Below are 26,320 nucleotides of genomic sequence, written 5' to 3'. Positions count from 1 at the left end.
GTGTACAAACATGCACACAAACAGCACACACACACATGCTGTGGTGTGCTCCGAGGAAGGAGAGAGAGAGAAAAACAAGAGAGAGAGCGAGGAGGGAGGCAGCCTGCTCCTTTCCCAGGCTGGCCATGAAGGCACTGCAGTGGCACGACTGCAGACTCTGATTTTATCAGTCTAATTGCACCTGTCCCAGTCTGCGGGGCCCTGAGGGGATTTCTCTTTGTAGTGTGCTGCAGAGCCTGCACTTGAATAGTCTTTATTTATGTAAACACTGGATGTCTTTTGTTTTTTTTGTTTTAAAAAGACAAAATTGCCATAATGGGTTTTAAAAATGCTGAACTAAAATGTTCTCTTGCTCCAGGTAAGAGAGGAACTCTGAAGCCCAGCCACCAGGACCCCAGCCACTAAGCCTGTGGGCAATGAAGGGCTTTCATTATACATGTCTGCATGCCAAGTCCTTCTGTCAGCCTCTGGTCTGCTTCAGGTGGATTCCGGAATGTTGGCCGAAAAGTCCTTCCAGGACAACGGGTTCGTTGTTCCCTGTTGTTCTCCCCCATAACAGGAAAGAACATTACCTTTTTCTTATCTCTGCGACCTTACACTGCCCTGCCTGTGCACACCCGAGACAGCACCCCCTGACCTTCCAACCACACGCAAACTTAAACATTCCTTTGATTTCTTGGACCGCTGAGCTCAAACATCAGCGTGCTTTAATGATGCAAGCCGCAGCTTACACTGAGGCTTCTCAGGCATTCAAACTGCACACATGTTCATAAGGGATTTGATGGAATTATTTAAGGTAATATTAAAAATTAAATATCGCAACTATGTTTAAGTGTGAAGGATACTTAATTATTAATAAATAAACAAGTCTAAATAAGTTACACAATGAACTTTTTGTAAAAAGTAAACATGGAATAATGTCAGCAAACCTAACACGCAACTAGCCGAACATGCAAATGTTGGGCTGTTTAAACCAAATTCAAACTTACATAAACATAAATTGGTTACTGTACATTTGTAATAAAACATACCTTTTGATAAGGTGTGCTCTGCTGTTTACATAACTGGAGTCGATGGAATAATTCTCTGTCTATAAAGAGAAAGAGAGAGAGAGAGATGCATTCAATTATACAGAACCCAAAATAATGTTACCACTAATTGCCTTTCAATAGAAATGTTATTTTACACAAAGACCCTTGTGAGCTGCCTGGACTTTCAAAGGCAAGCTCCCATTCTCTTTCTGAGCACATGTAGTGTGCTTTTCTGCTGCCAGCCTGCCTCCCCTTCCCCTTCCCCTCCCACCTCCCTCTCCTTTCCTTTTCCCCTCTTCTCCATATTCAGTTTGACCACACTCTTCAAAATGGAGTCATTAGGGACGACAGTGCATCTCAGAGAGAGCTGGAGAAAAGAGGGAGGGAAGGAGGGAGGGTGAGAACGAGGGTGGGCAGGAAGGCTTCTTTTTTTTTGTGTGTGTGTGTTTTTTTAAATACATACTTTTTCATCCCTGCTATTTCACAAGAGATTTTAATATATGAATATTAAATAAATAAATAAATCTGAGGGGGAAGAAATTAAGAGAGTGTCAGGGGATTTTGAACTTTGCAATTGCAGATGAAAAGGCCTTGACGATCTGCATATGACGGATCTCTGACCCATATTGAGCAACTGAGTTCAAAGGCATCTGGCATTCAACAGTTTTTTTTGGTGCATTTATAGAATTTGTAGGGGAAGAAGAGTTGGGTGGGGGTGAGGGGGTAGATAGCAGCAGTAGACCATAAAAATGAAAAATGAAAAGATGGAGAAAAGGAGAGGTGCAATAAACAGGTGGCAAATTCACTTGATGTTCATCTAGAGTCACCCTTCAATGTCACGGTTGAAGCAGAAAAGAAAGGAAAGAAAGGAGAGTTCCTCTGTGTCTGAGTGTGTGAAAAAGACCCTCTCATTCAGTATGCTGATAAGATGCAGGTGTTTTCCATGGGGAAAAGGCTGCGTCCTTTGGCAGATTCAACTTCTTCCATTTTCAAACTTAAATAAAAGAGGGAGTCGATGGCCTCTTTCATGGGGACTGTAGAAATTAACCCCACTCTGACAAAAGCAGTTGAATGACAATCCAACAGAACCTGCCAAGACAACTATTATCAGCCAGTGTTTAGCCTGTCTTCTCCAAGACAAACATATGCTGCTCACAGTCACAAAGCAGAATGTTATTCTCATTTAGTATCCGTGCTAAGCCACCCCACCAAGCACATACTCATTTACCCTTCGTCTGTGTTTGTGGAAAGTGGTTAGGAGTTCACCACTGTGAAATCTGATCCGTGTTTTCACCCACTGGAAAGGAAGCACCAGTGACAGGTTGGTTGAATCAATGTGAAATTTTATGCTCTTGAAGGCACATCAGTGAGAGCTTTGTGTACCCTCTTGCAAATAACCCACAATGACCCTGTGTGGTTTTTGAAAAAAATGAAGCAGACTGCTAAAGCCTGGGGAAAAAGGCAGAATTCGTTCCACACTTACTGTCTCAGATGCTGCTAAAGGCTACAACAACACAGGACAAGTACAGTGATGGTGCTGGATTATTATAATATAATGCTATTTTAAAGTATATGGATTTATATGGATCTCCAGAAACCTCAGTCTTAAGTTTAAAAAATGACTAACCGAACCAAATGCAATTTTCTGGGACATCAGCCAACAAGCAACAGGGATTTAAAAGTAATGAATTTAATTTCAGATCAACAAGTGAAGCTGCCCATGGGCCAGTTTTAGCAAGCTAAAAGTTCCCCTAATTCCACCCTCTAACCCAATGCAAAAACTAACATTTGTTATACTTCTTAGTACATTTATTTCTTTATGTTCCTTTTTAATTTTAGAAAATTTCCCATCCCACTTGTTAGTACTCTCCCATCTAAGGGTGTGCACAGTGCCGTACATAATATTTATATTATTTAGTTACTGTGTGCCAAAATATCTTCAATCAGCAGTAAATAAGGTATTGTGTACTGTCTCACCTCCACGCTCTCTAATTACCTTCACAGCCAGATAAATTTTTAATTATCAGGGATGGCCAGCCAAGCCTCTGATTGAGATTTGTCAGCTGATGATACAGTCTGGACTCACCAAAGGTTACCACCGGTCTCCTGCTTTTCCCCTCACCCTCCGTTTCTTTTTAGTCCTCTTCTAATTAAATCTTAACTCATTGTTATCAAGGAGATAATTTGTAAAAAGGCAGTCTAATTAACATTATATTAGCAAGCCTCGCAGAGCATACACTGTTTGTTCTTGCTACGGTTTGCGCGACAGTGATTCACTCCTTTGTTCCTGTCCGGCTTCACTCCATTAATACCAAAGTAATTGGCATAGGCAATTATTTCAATCCTCTTTCAGGACAAGTCAGTGTATAAATATATAGGGAGGATTTATTTTAGGTTGGACATGCCACCTGTGCTCTACTTTGGTCCCTGTGAGAACTCATTATAGAGTCTCTCCATCTCTACGGCCATCCAAGGAGAGACTAATGAACAGCTATAGTGCGAGTAACAAGGGGAAAACTTCATTAAAGAGACAGTATACAAATTTCCCCAATAACTCCCTCCATGAGGCTGGCCCATAATTGGTTTGGATAGGGAGTGCTGCATTAATATCGCCTCCATGGGGAGGCACCAGATTCTCGTGCAGTCCCATCCACACCAGATCACCCTACTGTGTTCCCACACACGGCACGGCTCTCCTGCTATGCCACTCTGACTCTTAAACCTGGAGAGTGGCTTGTTAAACTGCAGTTACGGTGTGCAAATTGCTGACCATGTTGTACAGAGAGCCACCATCACATCTTGATCTCAGTGCTTATGTCAGAATGAGCTATTTCAGAGATGTGAAGTAATACGGTTACTATGCAAATGCTGCTTTCGTTCAACTGAGCCTGCTCCAGCAAGCAAATTAAAGGCAACAAAGTTTAAACCGTATTCAAAAGGGAAATTATCACTGCAATTAGGTTACTGCACCAAAGTGTCTATAAATGATAGATGTATTCGATAGATGTGCTTCTGTATTTCAGACTGAGGCCAGAGTTTGCACTCATCCCGTAGAAAATGTAGGGAATATGCACTTCTACCATCAGTGTCTCCACATGCCTGCTGAGGAGGAGCAGTAATGAATTCCATGGCTACCTCTACAGGGCTTAACCTTGTGCCTTTAGGAAGTGCCCTGAGCAGCCCACTTGCTAGAGAACAGGAGCTCTATGCATTAGTGGCAGCTTCCCGTAACAAAATGTGGCCTGCCTCTGCCACTGACCACCATCAAATTGCTGGAAGAGTCAGGGCATGTCAATATTTCTCCCCCGGAGGTCGGTTTCAGGCCATAGGAAGAGGGCCACTTAAAATACTGCAAGTCGGCCACAAATGGCTATTTAATCAGGTTCTACAATGTGTTGTTATGATCAGAGCGGCCCCAGTTCGGTGACCAGCGTCACTCTATCCCTGTAATTATCGCTGCGTTTTATCCAGCATGGAGCCAAAGTGCCCGGAGAGGCTGAATCGCCCACTCAGAGTGGCATGAGTGACAAGACTGAGGTTGGAGTGTTAAGAGGGTGACAGCAGGTGGGGTTCTCTTTAAACTACTCCTCCCAACCTGACCAGCTCTGTGCCTCTCTCCTCCAGCCTCCATCGCCCTCAGCCAGCCGAGAGGAACAGCAATCTTCTCGCGCAGTCGCTGGCGTGAGATTTGATTTGCCCTCCTCTCAGCATGACAACTGGTTTCGTAGTCCGGATGTGAGTACATTCCTTGTACAGGGGCATGAGTGCAGAACAAGAGGGAGCGGCACAACAGTTGTGCCCTGAGTTCCTCAGGTGGCAAAACCGAAAAAAGGTTAAGTACTGTCTCTGCTGAGACTGATACTTCAACCAGTACAATTTCACTTGCATTTACACATGGATGGATGCATAAAATTAGAAACTAATTGAAGCAGCACTATACTGGGAAATTATTAATTATCAGACTGTGCCTTTGTTTGTACCGTAACTGATAAAATAGCTATTAAATCTCTTTTTAATTCATTTCAGGAAGCAATATACTTAACTTCGCTTTTAAGCCCTGGGTAAAAAAATGTTAATGGTGCAAGTTGTGAGAGGCACATGAAAATGCAGGTTAAGCGGTAAACACTCTGCTTTCATCAAGGTCCACCAAAAAGCCTCTCCAATGAGATGTATGAGTCTGAGGGCCGAGAGCCTGTCCACCACAACAGCAGAATACAAATGCAGCATCACATATTCAACAAAGGGGGAAGGAAAAAAAGAGAAGAGAACTAGGAGAAAATTCCTCAATTAAAGCAAACCCATTCCATTTCCTAATTTTAATAGCTGATTGGCGTTCACCGCTTCATTTGGAGCCTCATTCTTGACTCATCTTAGGGCTTATTCACACAGTTCCCCAGAGTGCAGGGAGGGAAATGGTACACATAATGAGGCCTGTTGTTTAGATACTCATTCACAGGAAGAGCATAGCAAGTAGGGCTCAGCGTGAAGGCAAGGAAAGGCAAAGCGGCACAGGACTCTAAATTATAAATAACAAAAGCTATAGATGGCAGCCAGGTTCTGCTGTGTGAGGGTGGCTGGAAGAACACTGGGATAAACACTGTGGATTCTACACACAGGCTTAGGAGATGTGCCGATTTCTCCTGATGCAATGCCGCAGTAGAGCTGCAGAGGAGCCTGTGTGTGTGTGTGTGTGTGTGTGTATTTGTTTGACTATGTGAATGGGGCTGGGGAGCCTCAGAGCCGCTGGCATCTAACACCCCTCACAGAGTCAGGCTGCATTTCAACATTGAGTCACTCCTCCCAGACATCACTCTCTTTTCCTCGCTCTCTCTCTCTCACACACACACACACGCACGTTCATCTTTCACTATCTCTCTTTCTCTTTCGCTCATTTTCTGTCCACTTTTTTCTCTTTTACTCCCATGCCCACACTCAAACAGCAGCCTGCGTATCGTTGTTCGTCCGCTGGCACCTTTCGCGCTCTTTCGTGCTCTTTTGTGCTTACCTTGGCTAGGCACCCCATGCTGCTCCCATGACACCAAGCCTGGGCCATCACACACTCAATTTCCTGCCCTCTACCTCAAGTTGCATACCTGCTAATCATGCTCTTTGCCCGGCACCCAGCAGCACAACTGGTGGAAACTCTACTCAGCTGGGTGTTATGTTGCCAACCCTGTGATTACAGAGTTTCCCATAGATCCACTGCCATCTGTTAGACTATAGATTTCCCTTTCCCTTTCTTTTTTCTAGAACATGCAGGCCCTGGGGGAGGCTCAGCAGTAAAAGGGGTGAAGAAGTGCCTGAGGCTTACCCTGGCTACTAGATGAGATTACACCTTTCTATTTTCTACCCAGGCTGTGGGAGCTGTGATGAATATGAGGAGTTGTTAGCATTTAATAGCCACTGGCTGCCGGCAAACGCAAATCAGCAATCAACTGCAGCGGGAGCCACAACGACAAATGTACTGCAGTCACTGCAGTCCTTAGAACACTTTGTCAGCTGCCAATTCTCACCAAACATTTTTGATCCATTCAGAGTCTAGATTTATTACAAAAGTGAACCATTCACAGCTGCTAAAGGCTTATACTTTAAAAGTAAATGAATGGATACACACTGCATATACGCACCACTTGCAGTCTGATAGAATTACTCAGATGTAAATATATTTCAAATAAAGCTTCAAATGAACCATATTACATATAGTACAATACATTTAGTTCCATAAAGAAGCATGTTTTAAGAGGCATGTATAGATTTATATTCCTTTAAACACATCTAAATGAATCTAAGTATATTCTATATGTTTTTAAAAATAAAGATGCATCAAGAGGAAGGTAACCTTAGCTTGATGAGAAGGTTTTTCACCTTCACACAACTATTACAAACATGCTTCTTTATGAACGCAAAACTGGTTTATCTATGGCAACACACCTTTATTTTTAAGAATATAACAAATACACTCATCTTCTCTGGAAGATTCCCACAAAATTAGACTTGATATGCCAACAAGCCTCACATCAAGTGATATAGTGGGTTGGGGAGTGAGGGGATGTCAGATCCAACGTATTTACCAGACATAAATACTATTAACAACTTATGAGAAATGCTGATGTTGGGAAATGTGTAAAGAAGAAAAATCCCAAAACTACAGGAGGTCTGTAGACAGCAGTGAAGAATGTGTGGGAAACAGTTAATTTACTATGAAGAAACTATGACAATAAAAATTATGACAAAGCGACATGAGGCAGTCATAACACCAGAGAAGGACCTACACAATACCCATATACACCTTTAGTGGTGTTTGCATGTGTGATCTGTGATTGAGCAATTATTTTGAACTGCTAGTATATATATAAAAAATAAATGTCTGAAAGTAATTCAATAATTTGTACAATAACCAACCACATTTGTTCAAATGTCACCTACAATAAATACTTTCTTTTATCAAAACAAAACAAAAAAAAAAAGTTTTAAAAATACTTTTAATAACTCAATAAAATTGTACCCAGTATGTGAGCATGTGTTTCACATGAGCAGAATATTAATATCTCCTGATTTCAACCCAATGAACACAGTCCAGAAAGAGCAGCGGTGGTCATTTATTCCAACTTATGACTGTATTCATCATATTTACAGTCAATGCTTCTCCACAATTCTCTGCAGTTCTCATTTATAGAGCCTGTGGATTCTTGTTACAGTGAAGGATCTTGAAAGAAACATGATTTACACTGTTGTTGCTTTTGTAAGGTTCTTAGTTTCTTATTGATTTATGTAGTTCAGGTTCAAGTTTATTTATGTAGCACTTTTAACAACAGTCAGTGTCACAAAGGAGCTTTCCAGAAATCCCGGTCCAAGCCAACAGTGGAAAAGCCGATGACAACAAGGCAAAAGAAAAACTCCCACAGAGATCATAGACACTGTTTGGCTATATAATGTCTATAGCTATATTTTAAGGTTCATTCACATTTTCTATCATGGAAGCATGCATGTGTGAAAGCAACTACAGATGCAAAGGGTTAAGAAAATAAATAAAAAAAAAACTGTAGTGTGAATAATTTGCAGCATTAATGTATTAGCGTGTTTAAATTCCTTCATGTGGCAAATGGAACATTGTGGAATGAAATGCTACAGAACTTGGATTAAAATCCAAGTTATTTCTAAGAGATTTAATAGCTATTTTATCTATTGCAGTAGAAACAAAGGCGCAGTCTGATAATTAATAAAAAAATTTAACTTGAATGTAATGTGACAAATTCTTAACAATATTGATTTATCTATCGATCTATTTACACTTACACACACACATATATATAATATATATATATATAGTATGCAGGTGTCAAAGTGTATATATATATATATATATATATATATATATATATATACACTTTGACACCTGCATACTCCATGTTGACATTGTTCTAATAAATGCAGCAGTGATCTTCTGGGAAAAAGGAAACAAATTGTCACAGATTCGTGAACACAATACCACTTTCCTGCTTTATTCTATTAATTTTTCTTTCCTGGTGGTCTAAAAAAATACCTCTTTCTTTGACAGGACAATCACACAATCCACACACAATAAACCAAGGAAGTATGAATACATATTTCCCTAGCCAACAGCTGCATCATAAACACAGAGACAGAAAGACAGACAGAAAGGGAGACAGAAAGTGAGGGAATGCCCTTGTGTTTAATCCTGTAATAGACTCCATCTACATAAGGCTAAGGGTTATAGTCTCCATTTGCCTGCAGTCAGTTAAGATGTGATTAATTATACATACATTAATAGCAACAGTATTAATAATTCATAAGGCCATCCTACGTCAAAGCCCTTTCCCTTTTTGCACAATGAAAGGAATTGGAATCACGAAGCTTATCAGCAGAAAGTTTGACATGCTTGTGCTAGTTGTTGTCAAAGTGCTAAATTATTATAGTGTTGTCCCATGCGACCTGCTCGTATGGATGGGGGAATCAGATAGCATCTACAGTATTTTGTTTTCTGTGGGTCTTTGTGGTATTTGGGGTGTTAAGTACACAGACTGGCCTCATTAAATCAATCAAATAAACCTCTAAATACCACCTATACAATCCACAAGTGTAATTATTTATTGTGGGAAAGGTCTATTTGTGTTTGCACCGGACTGTTCAGAAGGCAATCTGAATAAAGAAACAAGATTAAGTTTCTGGGTTTTACATGCTAAAAAGGGGAGGAAAAAAAATGCGGCTATTGCGTTGCTTTTTCAAAGGGTAAATCGGCTTACTTTTCTTTAAACCCGTGGAACCTAATCAAACCCAAATAGTGGTGATTTCCTGGAGGCAGGCCTTGGGGATTTCTCACTAATATGGACATGGGCACAAGAAATGTTTCACGCCCCCTTGTCCCAGAAATCTCTGCATGTCTTCCGGTTGTCACCTGCGACAGGTAAGGGGCACAAAAACCCCGCCTCCTCTAAACCACAGGAAGCTAACCGCTAATCCAGGCAGATTTAGTGGCCTCGCGACTCTCCCAGCAACGGGCGTGACAGAACAGGGCTGTTAGCGACTGCATGAGCTTTCCAGCTGCATTAGTGGCAGAGGTTTTTAAAGGCGGCTCCAGTCAGTCGACCAATTTAGCAGCAGGAAAAGGTCCAGTGTAATTTAATGTCCAAATAATTCCACCGACTTTAGTGAATATTTTTCCTGTAATCCAAAGCCTTAAAAGGCCCAACTTGTTACATTTCTGGCAGTTTGATTTTAGCCCCGCTTAATCCAGTCCACTCGTACATGCCAAATGACCAGAGCAGCAATGCCGAGCTTTGTGAAGAGGGAGGGCGGAGGAGACAGAGTGGCATTCCTACACTACAGTTCCAGCGCTGTCATTTTACTGCGCTTTTTCCCTCTTTTTCTCTCTCTCCCTCTTCTGCTTGCACTCTCTCTCGCTCTCACTCATACTCACTCACTCACTCACTCTTTCACTCTCTAACAGGCGCGGCAGGATCGGGAAGGGAGATGAGCGATGTGAACACCTTTACATCAATGTAATATCCCCGCGCTGAGGCTCCTGCGGCGAGCGAGGGCTCATCCATTTTGGATGCTGCTTTTGTTATGAGTGTAAATCAAATACTTGGCTGATACTCTGATCCAAAATAATGATACGACACCTCAGGGTCGCTTCCCCCAAAAATCTGTCAGCACTGCTGGGATATCTAATAGACCCCCTCCCTCTCGGCGCTACTCTCAGCCCCACCCCACTCAAAAGCTCTGGCGCTTCCCATCTCCATGACAAGGCATCTTTCAGGCATTTTTTATGCTAGATGGAGATTTGCAGAAGCTCATTACAGACTCCGAGGCACCTCTCAAATGCAGTACTCTCTCACTCACTCACTCACTGCTGTTTCACTCACTCTCACTCTCTGCTCTCTCTTCCTTTCTGCTCTCTCTACCTCTCTTTCTGTCTCCTCTTTCCCTCCCTAATTTTTCCTGTTGTCTCTCATTCCCTCACACTCTCAGTTGTCTGTCCCCCTTTCTCTTTTTGTCTCCCTGCCACTTTAACTCCCTTCCTCTCTGCTGCTTTCCTTCTTCTCTCTCTCTCTCTCTCTCTCTCTCTCTCTCTCTCTCTCTCTCTTTCTCTTACTCCCTCCATCCCTTTGTCTCTCTTCTTCCCCCAGATGAATTGAGTCAGTCCCGATATTGACATACCTTAATCTGACACTCACTAACGGATGAGTCAGAATCCACGCCAGCATGGCAGCACTACTCCAGCAAACAGGAAGCACTACTGAGGGATACAGGTGGAACTTCATCATCTTTCATTAATCGTTCCACCCCTGGCCCATTTGCTCAAACAAATGATGTTTATCTCATGCTCTGTGCTGGCAGGCATGGCCCTTGGCTGGGAATTCGAGGCAAACACACACACAGACAATGTTGTCCCTCCACCCTCCCCCAACCGATGACTACAATCATGTGCCGAAGCCATCCTGCCAAACACACTCCGAACACAGTGGCCACTGCTGGACAGGAGCAGGTTGGGTGCTGGGAAGTGCCGCCCCACACTAATAGACAGATGGGGGCCTAAAAAGCTTGCTGTAACCACAACCAGGTTGACCCAATCAGCGCAACTCATGATCCAGTAATGGAAGTCTAGTTAGCGGCCCGATTTAGCCACGCTGAGCGCATCTGCATGCCTAATATTCAGGATGGTCTTTTTAGGCAGCTGTCAACGGCAGGATTGAGAGGAGCGCATTACCTCTCTGCACGTTACTGGCACATCTGTAGATTGAAGAGCAGATTGCAATCAGTGCTCCGACAGACTGCTATCAGCATCGCAACAGTAATGTCCTCTCATGCCATTACGATAGGCGTAGAACAGAACCAGGGAATAAAGCTACTGAGCTAATTCCAACCATGTCCCACGTGTTCTACGAGCGAACATTTATTTGAACTCAATTTTCCAACCATGCTTTCCTGTACTACAGTCTATAATTTACACTATGCACATGCTGCATGCTGCTTTACACTTGGCAAACATTTAGCAAGAAATGTTGCAGATTTGTGTATGACGCTTCTGTAGAAAAACAAGGTCTCCACTAAGAGCTAAATACAATCAAAATACAATCTTTTACACCACTTTCTAAGACACACACACATACACTTGCACATACTTAAACAAAATTCCCTTGACTGACTCCTTCACACTGTTTATATACCACTCCCAGCACATCCCTCAAACACACACACACACATACAGAAACACAAGTGTGTGCATTCACACTCCTCAGTAGGCTAGTCAGTACACTGACTCCCAGAGAGAGCGAAGCAGCTTGCATGCTAGCTGTGGCGAGAGGGGGCCAGATGCTGTGGGCTTGACCCCACGCTGCTACAGCAGCCCAAACACACTGGGATTATCTGCACTGCCTTGCTTTAATTTAATTTGTATTAGATCTTCTTTGGGGACAAACAGGTTTAAGGGGAAGGAAAGCTGGGAGGAGGGGGTTGGGGTGGGGTGAGGGGGTAGGTGGGCAGTCATAGAAAACAACAGCAGACGGCTGAGAGGTCATAGCGACCCCAGTGACAGTGGCCTGTGCACATCTGCATAGGCACAGATAAAGGCCTTGATTATGCTCGGTGGAGAGTGCATCTGGCTCGCCAACATCTAATGAAGTTCCCTCTTTCATTTGAAACTAATAACACACCTTGTGTACTTCTCCCGTCACCATGACTTCCCTGAAATGAGGACCAGAAATCCTTTTGTTCTGCTGGCGTAAACAACTTTCCGCAATTGTCTCTTATCGAAGGCTGTCTGTGTGCTTGTGTGTGTGTGTGTGTGCATGCATCCGCTAGTATGCGTGTGTGCTTCTTTTCGAATATGCGTAATATTTTATCAGCTTTAAACATATCTCTGGGCTAGATTTTTATCTACTAAGATGCAGATCGGCTGAGTTGTGCTCTTTGTCTCTGCACAGCGGAGGATAATGCTATTCATCTCCTTTCATACAGGACCTCCTAAGCTACAGCCAATTCCAGGCTTATGCGCGGAGACGTCCTATTCAGGTCGGCTTCTTCTTGTTCCTTAATGTCAGACGAGGGATTTCTTCGCTTTCCTTTCAGAACATCTTAAAGATGATGAGCAAAGACCACAGTTGGAGACCTTAGGTCTCCAACTGTGGTCTTTTCTCATCATCTTTAAGATGTTTTGAAAGGAAAGCGTAGAAATCCCCTAGTCGTCTGACGTGAATTTCCAAGTGCAACCCTCCTAAGAGGACTTAAAAATACCAAGCGTTGGAGGAAAGCAGCAGTGTCCCCAGATGAGGAACGAAACAGTGCAGTGTGACAGGGACGTCTCCTTCCTACTGTGGTGTAATTTGCTGCGACTCTCAGAGGAAATACGGCGGGATGCAAGAAGAGTAGCCGGCACAGAGAAGAGTATCAGCCACATTTACTTCAGGTGACAGGCTCAGTGAGAAAACAATGTACCATTCAATAAAGGAATGGAGCTGTTTACAAGAGTGTCCAAACACCACACACACATACACACACACAAACTGTTGCTGTTTAAAAATGACAGCTTTCACACTGTGTGATAATTTCATCTTGGTAGAACGAACAGAACAGAACAGAAATTGTTTAAAATTACTTGCGGCACCTGAGTGGCACAGCCGTCTAAGCTCCACCATCAGACAAAAAAAACAGGTCGATTCCTGGTGATGCCACAGCCACATGGTCAAAAGTCTCGCAGCAGACATAACTGGCCTTTTAGAACAGGTACCCTCCCTATCCCCCTCTGGCTCTGGCGTTACCCTCCAAGCCTGTTCTTCTGTCCCATGGACTTGAATATCCATAACTAAATCTGAATGCAAACTAAATAAAAATTTGAATAAAGACATTTAGGTTATGAACATTGTACTTCTCCTATCAAGTTAGCATTTTAGATAAACCACTAGTCAATATATTGTCTGTATTGTTATATCAGTAGCAAATATCATACAGTGGGGAAAAAAAGTATTTAGTCAGTCACCAATTGTGCAAGTTCTCCCACTTAAAAGATGAGAGAGGCCTGTAATTGACATCATAGGTAGACCTCAACTATGAGAGACAAAATGGGAAATATAATACAAATAATGGTGGAAAAAAAGTATTTGGTCAATAACAAAAGTTAATCTCAATACTTGGCAATGACAGAGGTCAAATGTTTCTGTAAGTCTTCACATGGTTGGCACACATCGTTGCTGGTATGTTGGCCCATTCCTCCATGCAGATCTCCTCTAGAGCAGTGATGTTTTGGGGCTGTCGGCGGGCAACACAGACTTTCAACTCCCTCCAAAGGTTTTCTATGGGGTTGAGATCTGGAGACTGGCTAGGCCACTCCAGGACCTTGAAATGCTTCTTATGAAGCCACTCTTTTGTTGCCCTGGCAGTGTGCTTGGGATCATTGTCATGCTGAAAGACCCAGCCACGTTTCATCCCTTTGGTCCCTTTGCAGAGAAACAGCCCCAAAGCATGATGTTGCCACCCCCATGCTTCACAGTTGGTATGGTGTTCTTTGGAGGCAACTCAGCATTCACTCTCCTCCAAACACAACGAGTTGTGTTTGTACCAAACAGTTCTACTTTGGTTTCATCTGACCATAAGACATTCTCCCAATACTCTTCTGGAACATCCAAATGCTCTCTATTAAACTTCAGACGTGCCCGGATATGTACTGGCTTAAGCAGCGGAACACGTCTGGCACTGCAAGATCTGAGTCCCTGGCAGCGTAGTGTGTTACTGACGGTAGCCTTTGTTACGTTGGTCCCAGCTTTCTGCAGGTCATTCATTAGGTCCCCCCGTGTGGTTCTGGGATTTTTGCTCACCGTTCTTGTGATCATTTTGACCCTACGGGCTGAGATCTTGCGTGGAGCCCCTGATCAAGGGAGATTAGCAGTGGTCTTGTAGGTCTCCCATTTTCTGATTATTGCTCCCACAGTAGATTTCTTCACACCAAGCTGCTTGCCTATTGCAGATTCAGTCTTCCCAGCCTGGTGCAGGTCTACAATTTTGTTTCTGGTGTCCTTCAACAGCTCTTTAGTCTTCACCATAGTGGAGTTTAGAGTGTGACTGTTTGAGGTTGTGGGCAGGTTTCTTTTATACTGTTAACGAGTTCAAACAGGTGCCATTAATACAGGTAATGAGTGGAGGAAAGAGAAGCCTCTTAAAGAAGAAGTTACAGGTCTGTGACAGCCAGAAATCTTGCTTGTTTGTAGATGACCAAATACTTATTTTCCACCATTATTTGCAAATAAATTCTTTAAAAATCAGACAATGTGATTTTCTGAATTTTTTTCTCATTTTGTCTCTCATAGTTGAGGTCTACCTATGATGTCAATTACAGGCCTCTCTAATTTTTTTAAGTGGGAGAACTTGCACAATTGGTGCAATTGGTGACTGACTAAATACTTTTTTCCCCCACTGTATATACTGATTTTACTGGTATTGACACATCAACCAGCATTATATCCAAAATAATAATCGACATTGAAACCATACAATGGTTTACACTAATTTTTGAGTGCCTCACAGTAAGCTGCAGTGTATAGCATTTGCTATTTAAATACGTAAATACTATACAGTGAAATAATACAGTGTAGTACCAAAGGATATTCTGATATGACATATTTATCAAGGCAGACCACTAGATTTGAGTATGCATTAGTTCATTAACAATACACACACAAAAAATCTCTTCCTAGCGTATAGTCAAAGACAGAGTCAAACTTATAATCATTCCTTTCCACCACAGAAGTACTGAGTGGGGTAGGAAATATAGGTCCTTAAAAACATGATGCTACACTTAACACGAAACATCAACTGACAATCAGACATTACATACAATAAATATAGGCATCATATTCAACAAAACACTAAACAATAAACAATAAACAACAAACCTGAACAAACCTGTGAAGTACGCTACTGTTTGCACCATGTCTGCGGAACGCACTCGGTTGTCCATCAAAAGATATTTCTGCCAGACAAGGCAGACAGGAGGAAAGCATCATTTCCCCTCTGTTTTGATGGCAAGTGGAATAATTGGGCCTCACTTAAACTCATTACAGGAGAACCACACACGCCAAGAGAGTATTCCAAATGCCCCCATTCAGCTCCGTTTGAGCTTCGAGACCAATCGCTTCCTTTGGTGTTTTTTTTTTTTTCTCAAGCAGCATGAATCTGACATCTACAGTCCTGAACTTCAGTTTAACAAGCCATTTAAGGAATCTTTGAAAATCATTCTCTGCGATGAGCTTGTCATACATCTATGGGAGGGAGTTTGATGAAAATTAATATCATCTGCACTTAGGTAATTACTGGCATGAAGCATCGTTCGTGCTTTGATTCACATTTTCTTTATTAGAGTACCCCCCTCCATGAAATAATCATACGTACCGAGAGTTTAATTATTCCGCTACCATTTCTAATGGTGTTTTTTTAATAGATGGTTTGATATCATTATAATTTTCTTTATCATTAACAAAATCAACTGTCTAAATTTGGAGTGTGCATAGTGACAGTAGCTTCGTCTAGACTGCCAACACTGGTGAATGCATCCCTTCACATAAATGTGATATAATTACTGTCCTGGTTAACAGGCTCTCGCTGATGGAGATAATTAGAGGGACTGCAGCAAAGGTCAGCCCAGACAATACAAGGAGGACACAAGAGGCTGCGAGATGCAAAAGGAAACTATTCACTGTGTTTCAACAGGATCATCCCTAGAACAATAGTGTGGAAGACATGGTAAAAACCACGTGGTAGGATTTTGCTTATATGCATAAGTCCAAATGACAACGTGAAGAGCAAATGTGTACATCTGGTTGGTAATTAACACAGAGCAGCAACACTGGAGTTAATCTAATCTTGCTGACAGACTCTTCTATCACAGCCCCAATTAAAAGAGTACACTTGTTTTACAACAGTTACATGAGATCTTCTTTTAATCTCTTTGTTTGAATCTACTTCTCCAGATCTGCTTATATCAATTCTGTTCATGTTTTCTTTGTTGATGTTTTTTTTTTTTTTGAAGTGTGAGGGTGTCAACTGGCAGAAAGCGACTCTTGTCTCTGTGGAAAACATGGTCTCGCAGGGGCCTAAAGGGTTAATGAGAGGAGTTAATAAAAGATCTCAACTTGTAAACAAGTATGTGCATACTGGCACCGCTATTTCTAGCATGTTCTCTTTCTCTCCACCCCCCTCCCTCCCCCGAAGTCCTCTCTTGCGCTCTCTCCACCCCTTCGGGATAAGTGACAGCCTCTCGCTTTCATGCGATTTCAAACAACTTGTATGGTGACAAGTGCTAGATTGGTGTCTATTCCCCCACCAGCTCTGACAGCCAGTCAGCCAAAAAACAAAGGAGACAAAAAGTAACACTTCATTAATGATGTTTCAGACAAACAGGGCTAAATTGGAGGGAGTATCATCCCTCTTCTTTCTCTGTATCTGCAAAAAAAAGTCTTTGTCATAAAGTTTTAACCAGATCTGAGAGTTAGCCACTTCACAAATGTTTATTTCAAGTTGGTGAACAAAACGAGTAAATAAAATCTTCAACCGCCATGCCATCATTGCAAATGGGGAATTTATTTAAAGCTTAAACTGAAAGGTATCGCAAACCCATTAATGTCAATCTACATCCTGGCAAGGAAAAAGGATGTTATGAAGACTGAGCAAAAACAACAAACAGACGCTTATTTGAAAGCTGGGCCTGTTGAGAATGGACATAAATTCACGTGATGCACTAATTACACAGACATGCCTTTGATCACGTTTCCTTTGCCATGCGAGCGTGTTTAGATGTATGCAGTGAGTTTAATACCAAAGGAAACAGCACGGCAGCAATTTCTTGTTAGACAGCAGTGGAGTTGTTATAGAACAGCTGGACCTTTCTATTACCACAAAAAGTGCTCTATAAAACTCTACCAAATGTTTGTATTTAGGACATTCTTTTCACCCAGTGTGCATTTTGTGCATATTCCAGATAGGTTTGGATCCCAACTGTTATATGTGTGGATAATCTCAATGACATAGACCATAAACCCAAATGTGACTGTAACCAGTCCTCTTTATAATATATATATATATATATATATATATATATATATATACATATATATATATATATATATATATATATATATATATATATTTGAAGTTGCTAAGAAGTGTTGAGGGAAGCACTGATAAGCAGCTCTTATCCTTTTAAAGACAGCCCCATAATCCGACAGAGGGGAAGCTGCAGCTTTAAGAGACTTAGTCTGGATTATTGCTAGTCCTCCAAATTAAACCAAAAGTCAGCTTTCTGCAGTTGCTCATGCAAGCTGGTGCCTGGCGTAGCCCACCACAACACAGTGGCTGGAGGGTTATAATTAGAATCTCTCTCTCTCTCTCTCTCTCTCTCTCTCTCTCTCTCTTTCTCTCTCTCTCATTCCACCTTGTCCCTTCTCCTGCTCTCCCATACTCTCTCGCTTTCTCTGTGTCTCCAACCCAGTAAGCAGAGCCCTGGGCATTCAGGTAGCACAGCAGCCAAAAAAGCCCCTCTCTTCTCTGCTCTCTCCCCCAGTCAGCCTTGCGGGTCTGCCTGCCCATTGTCTCGCATTCTCCCCACCTGGCACTTTGTGCTATCTTCCAGCAGCTAAGCCTCAGACATGCTTTGGAGCCAGAGTGAACCCAGGCAGACCCGTTCCTGTTGTCCTAGGCAAAACAAGGCCAAATCTGGGCTTAGGCCTGCCGAGTAATTATTACTGAGGCCCGTTTGAAAAGTCACAGCAAAAGCCACTCAGATTCCTCTTGGTTTGGTACAGGCTGAGTTTTCTAAGCTTAGTACACCGCATCCTAGTGCTGGTCAATGTATGTATCATTATGCATTATGTTGTCCTTCACACTGAAATTTTTAACGTCTAGTGCCATTTGACAGTATTTATATATTTATATATATATTGTCCACTTTAATAGACACTCCTACCTACTTGGTCCACCTTGTAGATGTAAAGGCAGAGACAGAAGCTCATCTGTTGCTTCACAGTTTGCGTTAGTCATCCTCTAGTCCTTCATCAGTGGTCACAGGATGCTGGCCACAGGCTGCCGCTGACTGGACATTTCTATTTGGTGGTTCACTCTCTGTCCAGCAGTGACGCTCAGGTTTTTAAAAACTCAAGCAACGCTGCTGTGTTTTATCCACTAGTGCCAGGTAAACACACACGCTAACACACTACCACCATGTCTGTGTCATTGCGGTGCTGAGAATGAACCACCACGCAAACAATAGCTGCTCTGTGGTGGTCCTGTGGGGTCCTGACAAAGGCTAACCAAGTATTCAGAGAAACAGAAGGACTACAGTCTGTAATTATCAAACTACAAAGTGCTCCTAAAAGGAGCTGATATGAAAGGCAAACAAAAGTCCTAAGCATCTAAGCAAAGACCTAAAATCCATTACAATGGCTATAATTGTGTTTTCTCATAGAACCTACATCGAATTTAGAAAAAAAAATAGATTCATTAGCAAATAAATACCTACTGCCCAGATAAACAGCTTTCATATTTAACCTAACAATGTTATACAGCAATGTATAAATAAATAAATAAACAAACAAACTGAATATATGCAGTCCTGTGCAAAAGGTCCTTATTCAATAAAATCTATCATTTTAACTTAAATAAATAAATAAATATAAATATAATATAAATATAACTTCATTATAATTTTTTAATCTTTTATGACTATTTATGATATTACCATAATATTGTATTAGAAAACAAAACACATGTAAAAAGCAAGATAAACATACACAGCAAACCTGCCAGTCACTGTGAGTGTTAAATCAACACTGTAAGTGTTATATTTATCACTGCAAGTGTTGGTTTAACACTGCGAAGTAACACTGTGAGCTGTTTTCTTAAAAGGAATTAAGGATAATATAAATGGTATTTATCTTGAAATGTTTATCGTTATTAAAAAACCCCTTCTCTAATGGCAGTCTTTATTCATTTTTGGAATCTTAATGGGCTCCATATTTTTGGTTTCCTCTAGTTTCTTTTATCAGGAAGAGTGGTAGCCCAGTGCTACTCATACTAGATAGCATCAAGTATGAAAGGATAGCACTGCGACCTTTACAAAAAGCTGTGAAGGTACTCCCACTAATAACACATTAAAACAGCTGTACAACAATAAAATAAAGCATGAGATCACAATGTGACACTGCAGTGGGAGCTTGTGAAACCAGAAATGCTGGGCATATCTAAGAATCTCTGCAATAACAAACCAGTGTGTTTGTTGAATATCATTTAGACTGTAGTATGCCTTAGCACTAAACATACCGGACATATTCAATAATGTATACAGTATATATGGTTCATCATTTTGTATGTAATTGAATTGGATTAGATATTACATTTAAGCAACACCCCCCAGCACTACTGCTCCAGTTAAAAAAGCACACAGTCAACACAGAAGGCTCGCTGCACTGTTTAAACTCCAGCAGAGAGTGCACCAGTACTACATCTAATGGCAAGTAGTAGCTAAATCAACAGGGGCCATAAAATATGAAAATACCATAAAGCAAACATTGTCAGAGAGCGCCTGAGGCGGTGTTGTCAGCCTACCTACACCTATGTATTTCAGGGGGCGCGACATAAAAATAGAGCACAATAACAATTAATCATGCTCTTTGGGGAAAGGCTAAGAACCCTAGAGAGAAAACTGTCTCCCTCCATTTGTTATATGACACACCCAAGATATAATAAACAAGATACCAACAGGGAATAACACTCCTCCCCTGCGCACCCCCCAGCGTTATTTGTAGCCAATCACTGTGCGCTGTTCTGGGCAGGTCCATGCAAGGGACTGCATGTTTTTTACTGTAATGGCCCCTGTCAGAGTGCTTTAGGCTAACAATGGCTCAGAAGTTTGGGACGAAGAGCACCCCAGCTCAGCTCCATAGTGACCTGCTCCCATGGACCCTTAGGATATATTAAGGCCATCATCGTTAGAGCCGTGAAATGAGACTCGTCAACCTCATGTAGTCTCTCTCTCCCTCTCCGAGCCTCCATCCCACCTAACCCGCCTGACCCCCCCACCCCCGCTCCTCAATTCTCCTGGAGAACAGCTGCCTCGTCAGTGTGTAGTTAGGGAGGCCAAAGCCCCTGCTGAAAGCACAGTGTACAGGAAAAGAGCAGCGAATCAGAGCACACCAATCTCATTCATTAACTCTGGCTCTCTGACTGCAGGACGTCAAACTCCGGACGTGACGAGAGTGTCAAGGCGCCTTTCCATTGTGTTTAACAGACTGCTCTCAGAAAATGCGTTTCTGACCACTTTAAAACTCTCTTTTACTTCCTCCTCATGGTAGGTCTGCACTTTCCTTTGACATCATGTTCTGAACTCCAATAAATTACAGTTCAAAAGGCCCTTACCCCGAAAGTCACAGGGAATCACTGTCAGGGAACTGGAGTAATCAAAATACAAAATGGGATCGGTGAAGAAAAATATCTCATGACTAACATCAGCACTTTCTGCCTCTCTGATCTTCAGATTTGTATTTGTGCAGCCTGTTCTCCAGCTTTTTCTTTTTTTTAGAATCTGTTCTACAGAACTGAGAGTGTGTCGTCAAAATAGCATAACGTTCACAGCAACCAAGCAAAGAAGAAATATAAAAGGAGTGGCTCCAGGGTTTGGAGTGTGAGAGCAGGATGGATCGGGCTGCGGAGACGACAGGAGCGGCTAAGGCCCCTGGAAGGACTGGCACTGGTCATAGTCCATTAGGCCAGACGTGAGCGAGTGCTACAGCTCATTACATGCTCTGCCTCCTGTTCTGTGGATGAACAATGGACAATTACGTTGGCCTGCTGTTTTCCCAGCCACGCATCTACAGTGCTACTGCCGGCCCTGCCAACAATCTCTCTGTTCATTAAGCCGCCTCTCCACAAAAGTCAGCACAGGCTGCCTACCTAGACAAACAGCGCAGGGTCCAACGCAATCATGGAAGATGAGATAAGGAGGAGGGGAGGCAGTTGCCATTAATAAAATAAAACGAAGGCAAAAACAGAAATTAATCTTGGAGGAAATTCAGTCCAGTTGCAGTTTGATTAGGTTCTTAGACTCTTAGACTTTTATATTCATAACAATCAAAACTGTTGAGGCCAGGAATAACAAGCTGCTCTTGATGTGTAATTGACTCGATACATCATAGTTTTTTATGAACCGCATATAGAAGCTGGTAGTCAGAGGCAATCGATACACAAACAATTACGTATACTGATATTAATCTGAGAAAAGGAGCTGCGGCACAAGTGAATAAACCAAACAGGGGCTCTTTTTGTGTCTCTAAACATGTCAGGAAATAACACATTTGTGTTTGTGCAAGCGCTTGAACTTTATGCATATTCCCCTGGTTTATGATAACACATGCAGGGGCTGGCATTTGGTGTGGCAGCAGAGAAGATAAAAAAAAACACATTCCCTGACTTCATTATTGGCCAAAAGAAACAGAGCAATATAAAAGGTCTCTCTCTCTCTCTCTGTGTTTCTACCTCAGTTTTTTTTTTTCCATGTAAAAGTGCATTTCCGGTAACTAAGCTTTCCTCTCCATGCTGCAGCATTGTACAATGGCCTTGTTACTTCTCTGAATTAGTTGACACATTGGCACATCATCCGCTACACCTGGGTCAGAGAACATCCTGTCACCTGAATGACATCAGCAGAAATGAATGGGAAAAAAGGAAAATTAATTCATAATTTTTTTTTGGTACAAGCGCAACTAGCTCTAAATGTCCCCTGCCCCTGCTCTGGAGAAAAAGCACACCATGACATAAAATGCAAAACAAATACATTCTAGTCATTTCTAAGGCTTCTGAAACTTACTGTTTACAGCTGAGCTACCGAACCTAAGAAGCAACTGTTCTGTCATCAGTGGCACTTATTACCACCTTCAGTCAACTGTGGCCTACAGGGATTATCTACTCCACATCACATCACTTTATTATCTTTCACTCTGTTGTGTCTTCCATGTGTAACTTCAATGAGCACATGGCGCACACACTTTACCAAATGATGGGGTGTCAGAACGACCACCCATGCTGTACAGCAGGGGCATGTATTTTAGCACACATATGGCGATGAAATGTATGTTAGAAAATTGCCTTTCCACACTCCCTGTGGCAACAACAACTGGTGTAGCCTGTGTTAAAAAATGTAGGCCGACCTTTCCCCATCCTATTAATTTAACTGCGGGCATTTTCAGTGCTGGCAGCTAAATCTGTGTTAATGAGAGATAAGGCTGAGAGAGAGATAGAGAGAGAGAGAGAGAGAGAGAGAGAAAGAGAAAGAATAATTTAATGAAGTTATTTTTCTCTCTTGTGAGCCTCAACTGTATCTTTCTCTGGCCAGCGAGATTTCCATCATGGCCGCTTTCACAGGTTCTATCTTCCCACAGAAAATCTCAGCAATATCACACATTAAGTGTTGCTTTGAGAAAGTGTGAAAAATATTCTGTTGTGTCTGATCTCTTCCAAATGTCTCTTCTACATTAGTTTTTTTGTTTTAATAAAAAAAAGAATTTCAAAGGAAGGCAAAAAATGAGCCAAATGGTTTTTCATTTAACACGAGGAGCAGCAGAAGGTTTCTAAAACCCAAACATACAATGCATTCAGTCATAAAATGAAATTATGATGCATTTCATTTAAATCCAACATTGCAGGAAACAGTTAAGAATGCAAAGGGCATTGTCAACTGAACTAATTTTTTTAACCAAATGTCTATCAACAGCATATATATATATAAGAATTGGGTAAGACATCACAAAAGTACTGTGTAATCATGGCTATAAAACCTGCTAGTACATCCACATCTTGTTGTCAGGCTTCGGAAATTGAATTCAAAATAACCTGTGACTCATCTGTGAAAGACTTCTGTGTGAGGGGAGCACTGTCAAAGTAAACTGTGTTCCCTGGAATGTGAAAAAATGTCTATTTTTAATTATATGACGACTTGGGTCGACTTGAAAGAAACTTTAATCAATCAGATTAGCTGCTCAGTCTTAAAGCAGAAAAGCCCACCTACTTTCACTTTTTCTCATATTTGAACACCTATGCAGGTGACATATATATGCAATTTCAAAATCAGAGCCTTAAAAACTAATGTAGCATCTCTTAATGGATTTTGCATTCTTTTCCTTTTTTCTTTCATTTTTGTTGAACTCGAGCTACTAGGGGAAGGCCTAAATTCGCATTTTCAGGTGCGGTGCACAATTTCATGGAGATGCCTGCACTGAACTGAAAATTCTGTTTAGCAGGCAAAGAGAGCGTGATGAGCAGAGCAGTCACAGTTCTGCCTTATGGAAAGAGACTCTTGTAGAAATCAGAGGCTCGCTTCATTTTCATCCCCAAATAGTCAAGGTAATTGAAAGAAAAGAAAAAAGATGAATGCATGGCTAAAACAAAATACCACAAATCTCTTTTCCTTCTCTTTCTTTCTGGCTTTCTGACATGGCCATTATTATTCCAGTTATTCGTTGTCCACAGTGCACCGGCCTGCCGCTCACACTGAGCAGCCATCATGTGTGCTTGGAGCCGGGCTGTGCTGATGCACTCTCATCGCCCTGTGTCAGTTCGCCTTGTTTTGACACCCTGCCCGTTGCCTGCATGCACTCTGACTGGAGGTTGGTGGCCCCAGGAAGCACCACTGGCTGCCTTTGGTTATTATGACATATTTATGTCCCGTCTCATATAAAGACAGAGCTTAGCGATGGGGGCCGTGCCTGTTGGCAGTGCCCACCTGCTATGTGGTTCATCTAAGTTTGCTTACCATACAGTTCCCACTCTCTTATGAAAAAATATTTTCATCTTAAAATCAATGAGTCACAGAGATTATTATGGCTTTTCTCATTACGGCTCCATAAAGGCCTCACCCTGCAAGCTCTACTGGAGAGATTAAGGGCAAACGAGATGGCATGACATTACGTTGCTGTTGTGTTGCCATGCATGAGCAACAGTAGCTGAGCAAGTAGTATGCATTCCTTCTATTCCGATGGAGTTGCTCTGTTAGCAGGGAGCCCTTGAAGGCTCCAAAAAATGAGTGCCAAAAAATCAGCAGTTCACAAATATAACCTTCTAAGATAATTCCCATCTTCATCTGCCAGAATCCAATCAGCCCGCATCACAAGGTGCTTGAGATAAGACGATTCGCACTCTCTCTCTCTCTCTTTCTCTCTCTCTCTCTCTAACTCCTTCTATTTTTCCCTTTAATTTTGCACTCTTACACTTCCCTTTCTCTCTGCACAAGGAAGTGGTGACATCAAAGTACAGCCGAGCTAAGACTGATAAAAAATAAGCATTTCTAGTTCAAGGTTCAGCTGCCACTCTTTGCAGTCTGCTGCATTTTTTCTTCCTCCTTCCTCTGATTAGTTCCCCTCTTTTGCAGAGAAGGAAGGCACCTCTCAATGAAACTGTTTAAATCGCTGTACCTCATCAGAGCAGCCCAGCTCAAGAAAGCCCTTCAGGGAGGCAGCATGCTGTGACCTTTACCTTATCTTGTATGGGATTTAGGATGATTAATTGGCTTAGTGTGATGAAAGCAGAAGAAACATGAAATCCCACTGCTTCAAATAAGCCAAAACATCCATCTCTAAAAAAAATGCTCAGTGTCATGTGTCATGAGTTCAACTTGTCCAGAAGGGAAGAGGGGGAATACATGAATACTGAGGCTCTGGAAAGCATCCATGCAAAAAAATCAAATATATATATATATATATATATATATATATATATATATATATATATATATATATGGGAAATGGGAAAAGAATATATTGTAAATATATTGTATATTTTACAATATATTGTAAAAAATGCTCAGGCATCTGGCAATTAAGATGTTAAGAGAGAGACAGAGCACAAGTGAGGAATTGATATTGCCTGTGTGCATGCAAGGAGAGACAGAGAGAGGGAGGGAGTAGCCAGAGGGAGGTGCAGGTGATTGGCGGCGGAGGTGGCGGCAGATGTGCAGAACACCAGTACAGCATGACATTTGCTTTGAATACTGAAAATGACGTGAATTTGTCTGGAGTATTTGTGTATTTAAGCTGTAGCTGCATGATGGATATATATATATATATATATATATATATATATATATATATATATATATATATTAGGATAAACATTTTCTTAACAAAGAACCAGGAAATCCCTAATATAAAATGTCAAGTGTGCCACATTTAAAAATAAAATGATGTGAAAACCTATACAACAAATCTGATTGAACACTTCACATACTGCCCTGTTCTGAATTCAGTAGAACAAAACATTTTTAATTATTACAGATAGCACAATATCAGTTCTTTAATATATTTCTATAGCAATACTAAAACTGATACTGCTATCTAAGTACATGCTCAAGATATACAGTTAACAAGAAATCACACCTTGTATATGTGTGTGTATGTGTGTGTGTGTGCTATTTCAGGCTAGATGTACTAGATTAAATTCTTCCTTCTTTAGCTTCATTTTTTTCTGATCGGCTCCATACTGAGATCCATCTTTTTCATGAAAAATGCAGCCAGTCAGTGTTATTCTGATGACAACTATGATATGCTCAGAAAAGTGTATTGTGATGTATTGTAATGTGGCATAATTTGTTATATTGCACATGTGTAATTACAGTTCAAGTATACCGCTACTGTAAGCATGAGGATGTTTTGTGAACCACTGTACAGGTGCCTCCTGAGCAGCAAAGCCCACTTCTTAGACTGTATCTGAGACCCATATGCTAGCTGTGGGATTTATGG

The 26,320-nt window shown here is 41.6% G+C and overlaps 1 protein-coding gene across 4 annotated transcripts in view; it reads right to left on the bottom strand.

The window, feature by feature from the left end:
* Nucleotides 1-26,320, bottom strand: part of pcdh19 (protocadherin 19) — a 61,026-nt gene that overhangs the window by 24,917 nt on the left and 9,789 nt on the right. For all 4 annotated transcript variants that reach the window (XM_072663594.1, XM_072663595.1, XM_072663592.1 and 1 more), the window contains exon 3: nt 1,032-1,090. In XM_072663594.1, coding sequence (XP_072519695.1) covers nt 1,032-1,090 — 59 coding nt within the window. The remainder of the gene's footprint in view (nt 1-1,031; nt 1,091-26,320) is intronic.

The sequence above is a fragment of the Salminus brasiliensis genome, chromosome 19 (assembly GCF_030463535.1).
Source record: "Salminus brasiliensis chromosome 19, fSalBra1.hap2, whole genome shotgun sequence".
NCBI lineage: Eukaryota > Metazoa > Chordata > Actinopteri > Characiformes > Bryconidae > Salminus > Salminus brasiliensis.
Note: the sequence above shows the minus strand (reverse complement) of the source record. Positions and strands in the feature narration are given on the sequence as shown.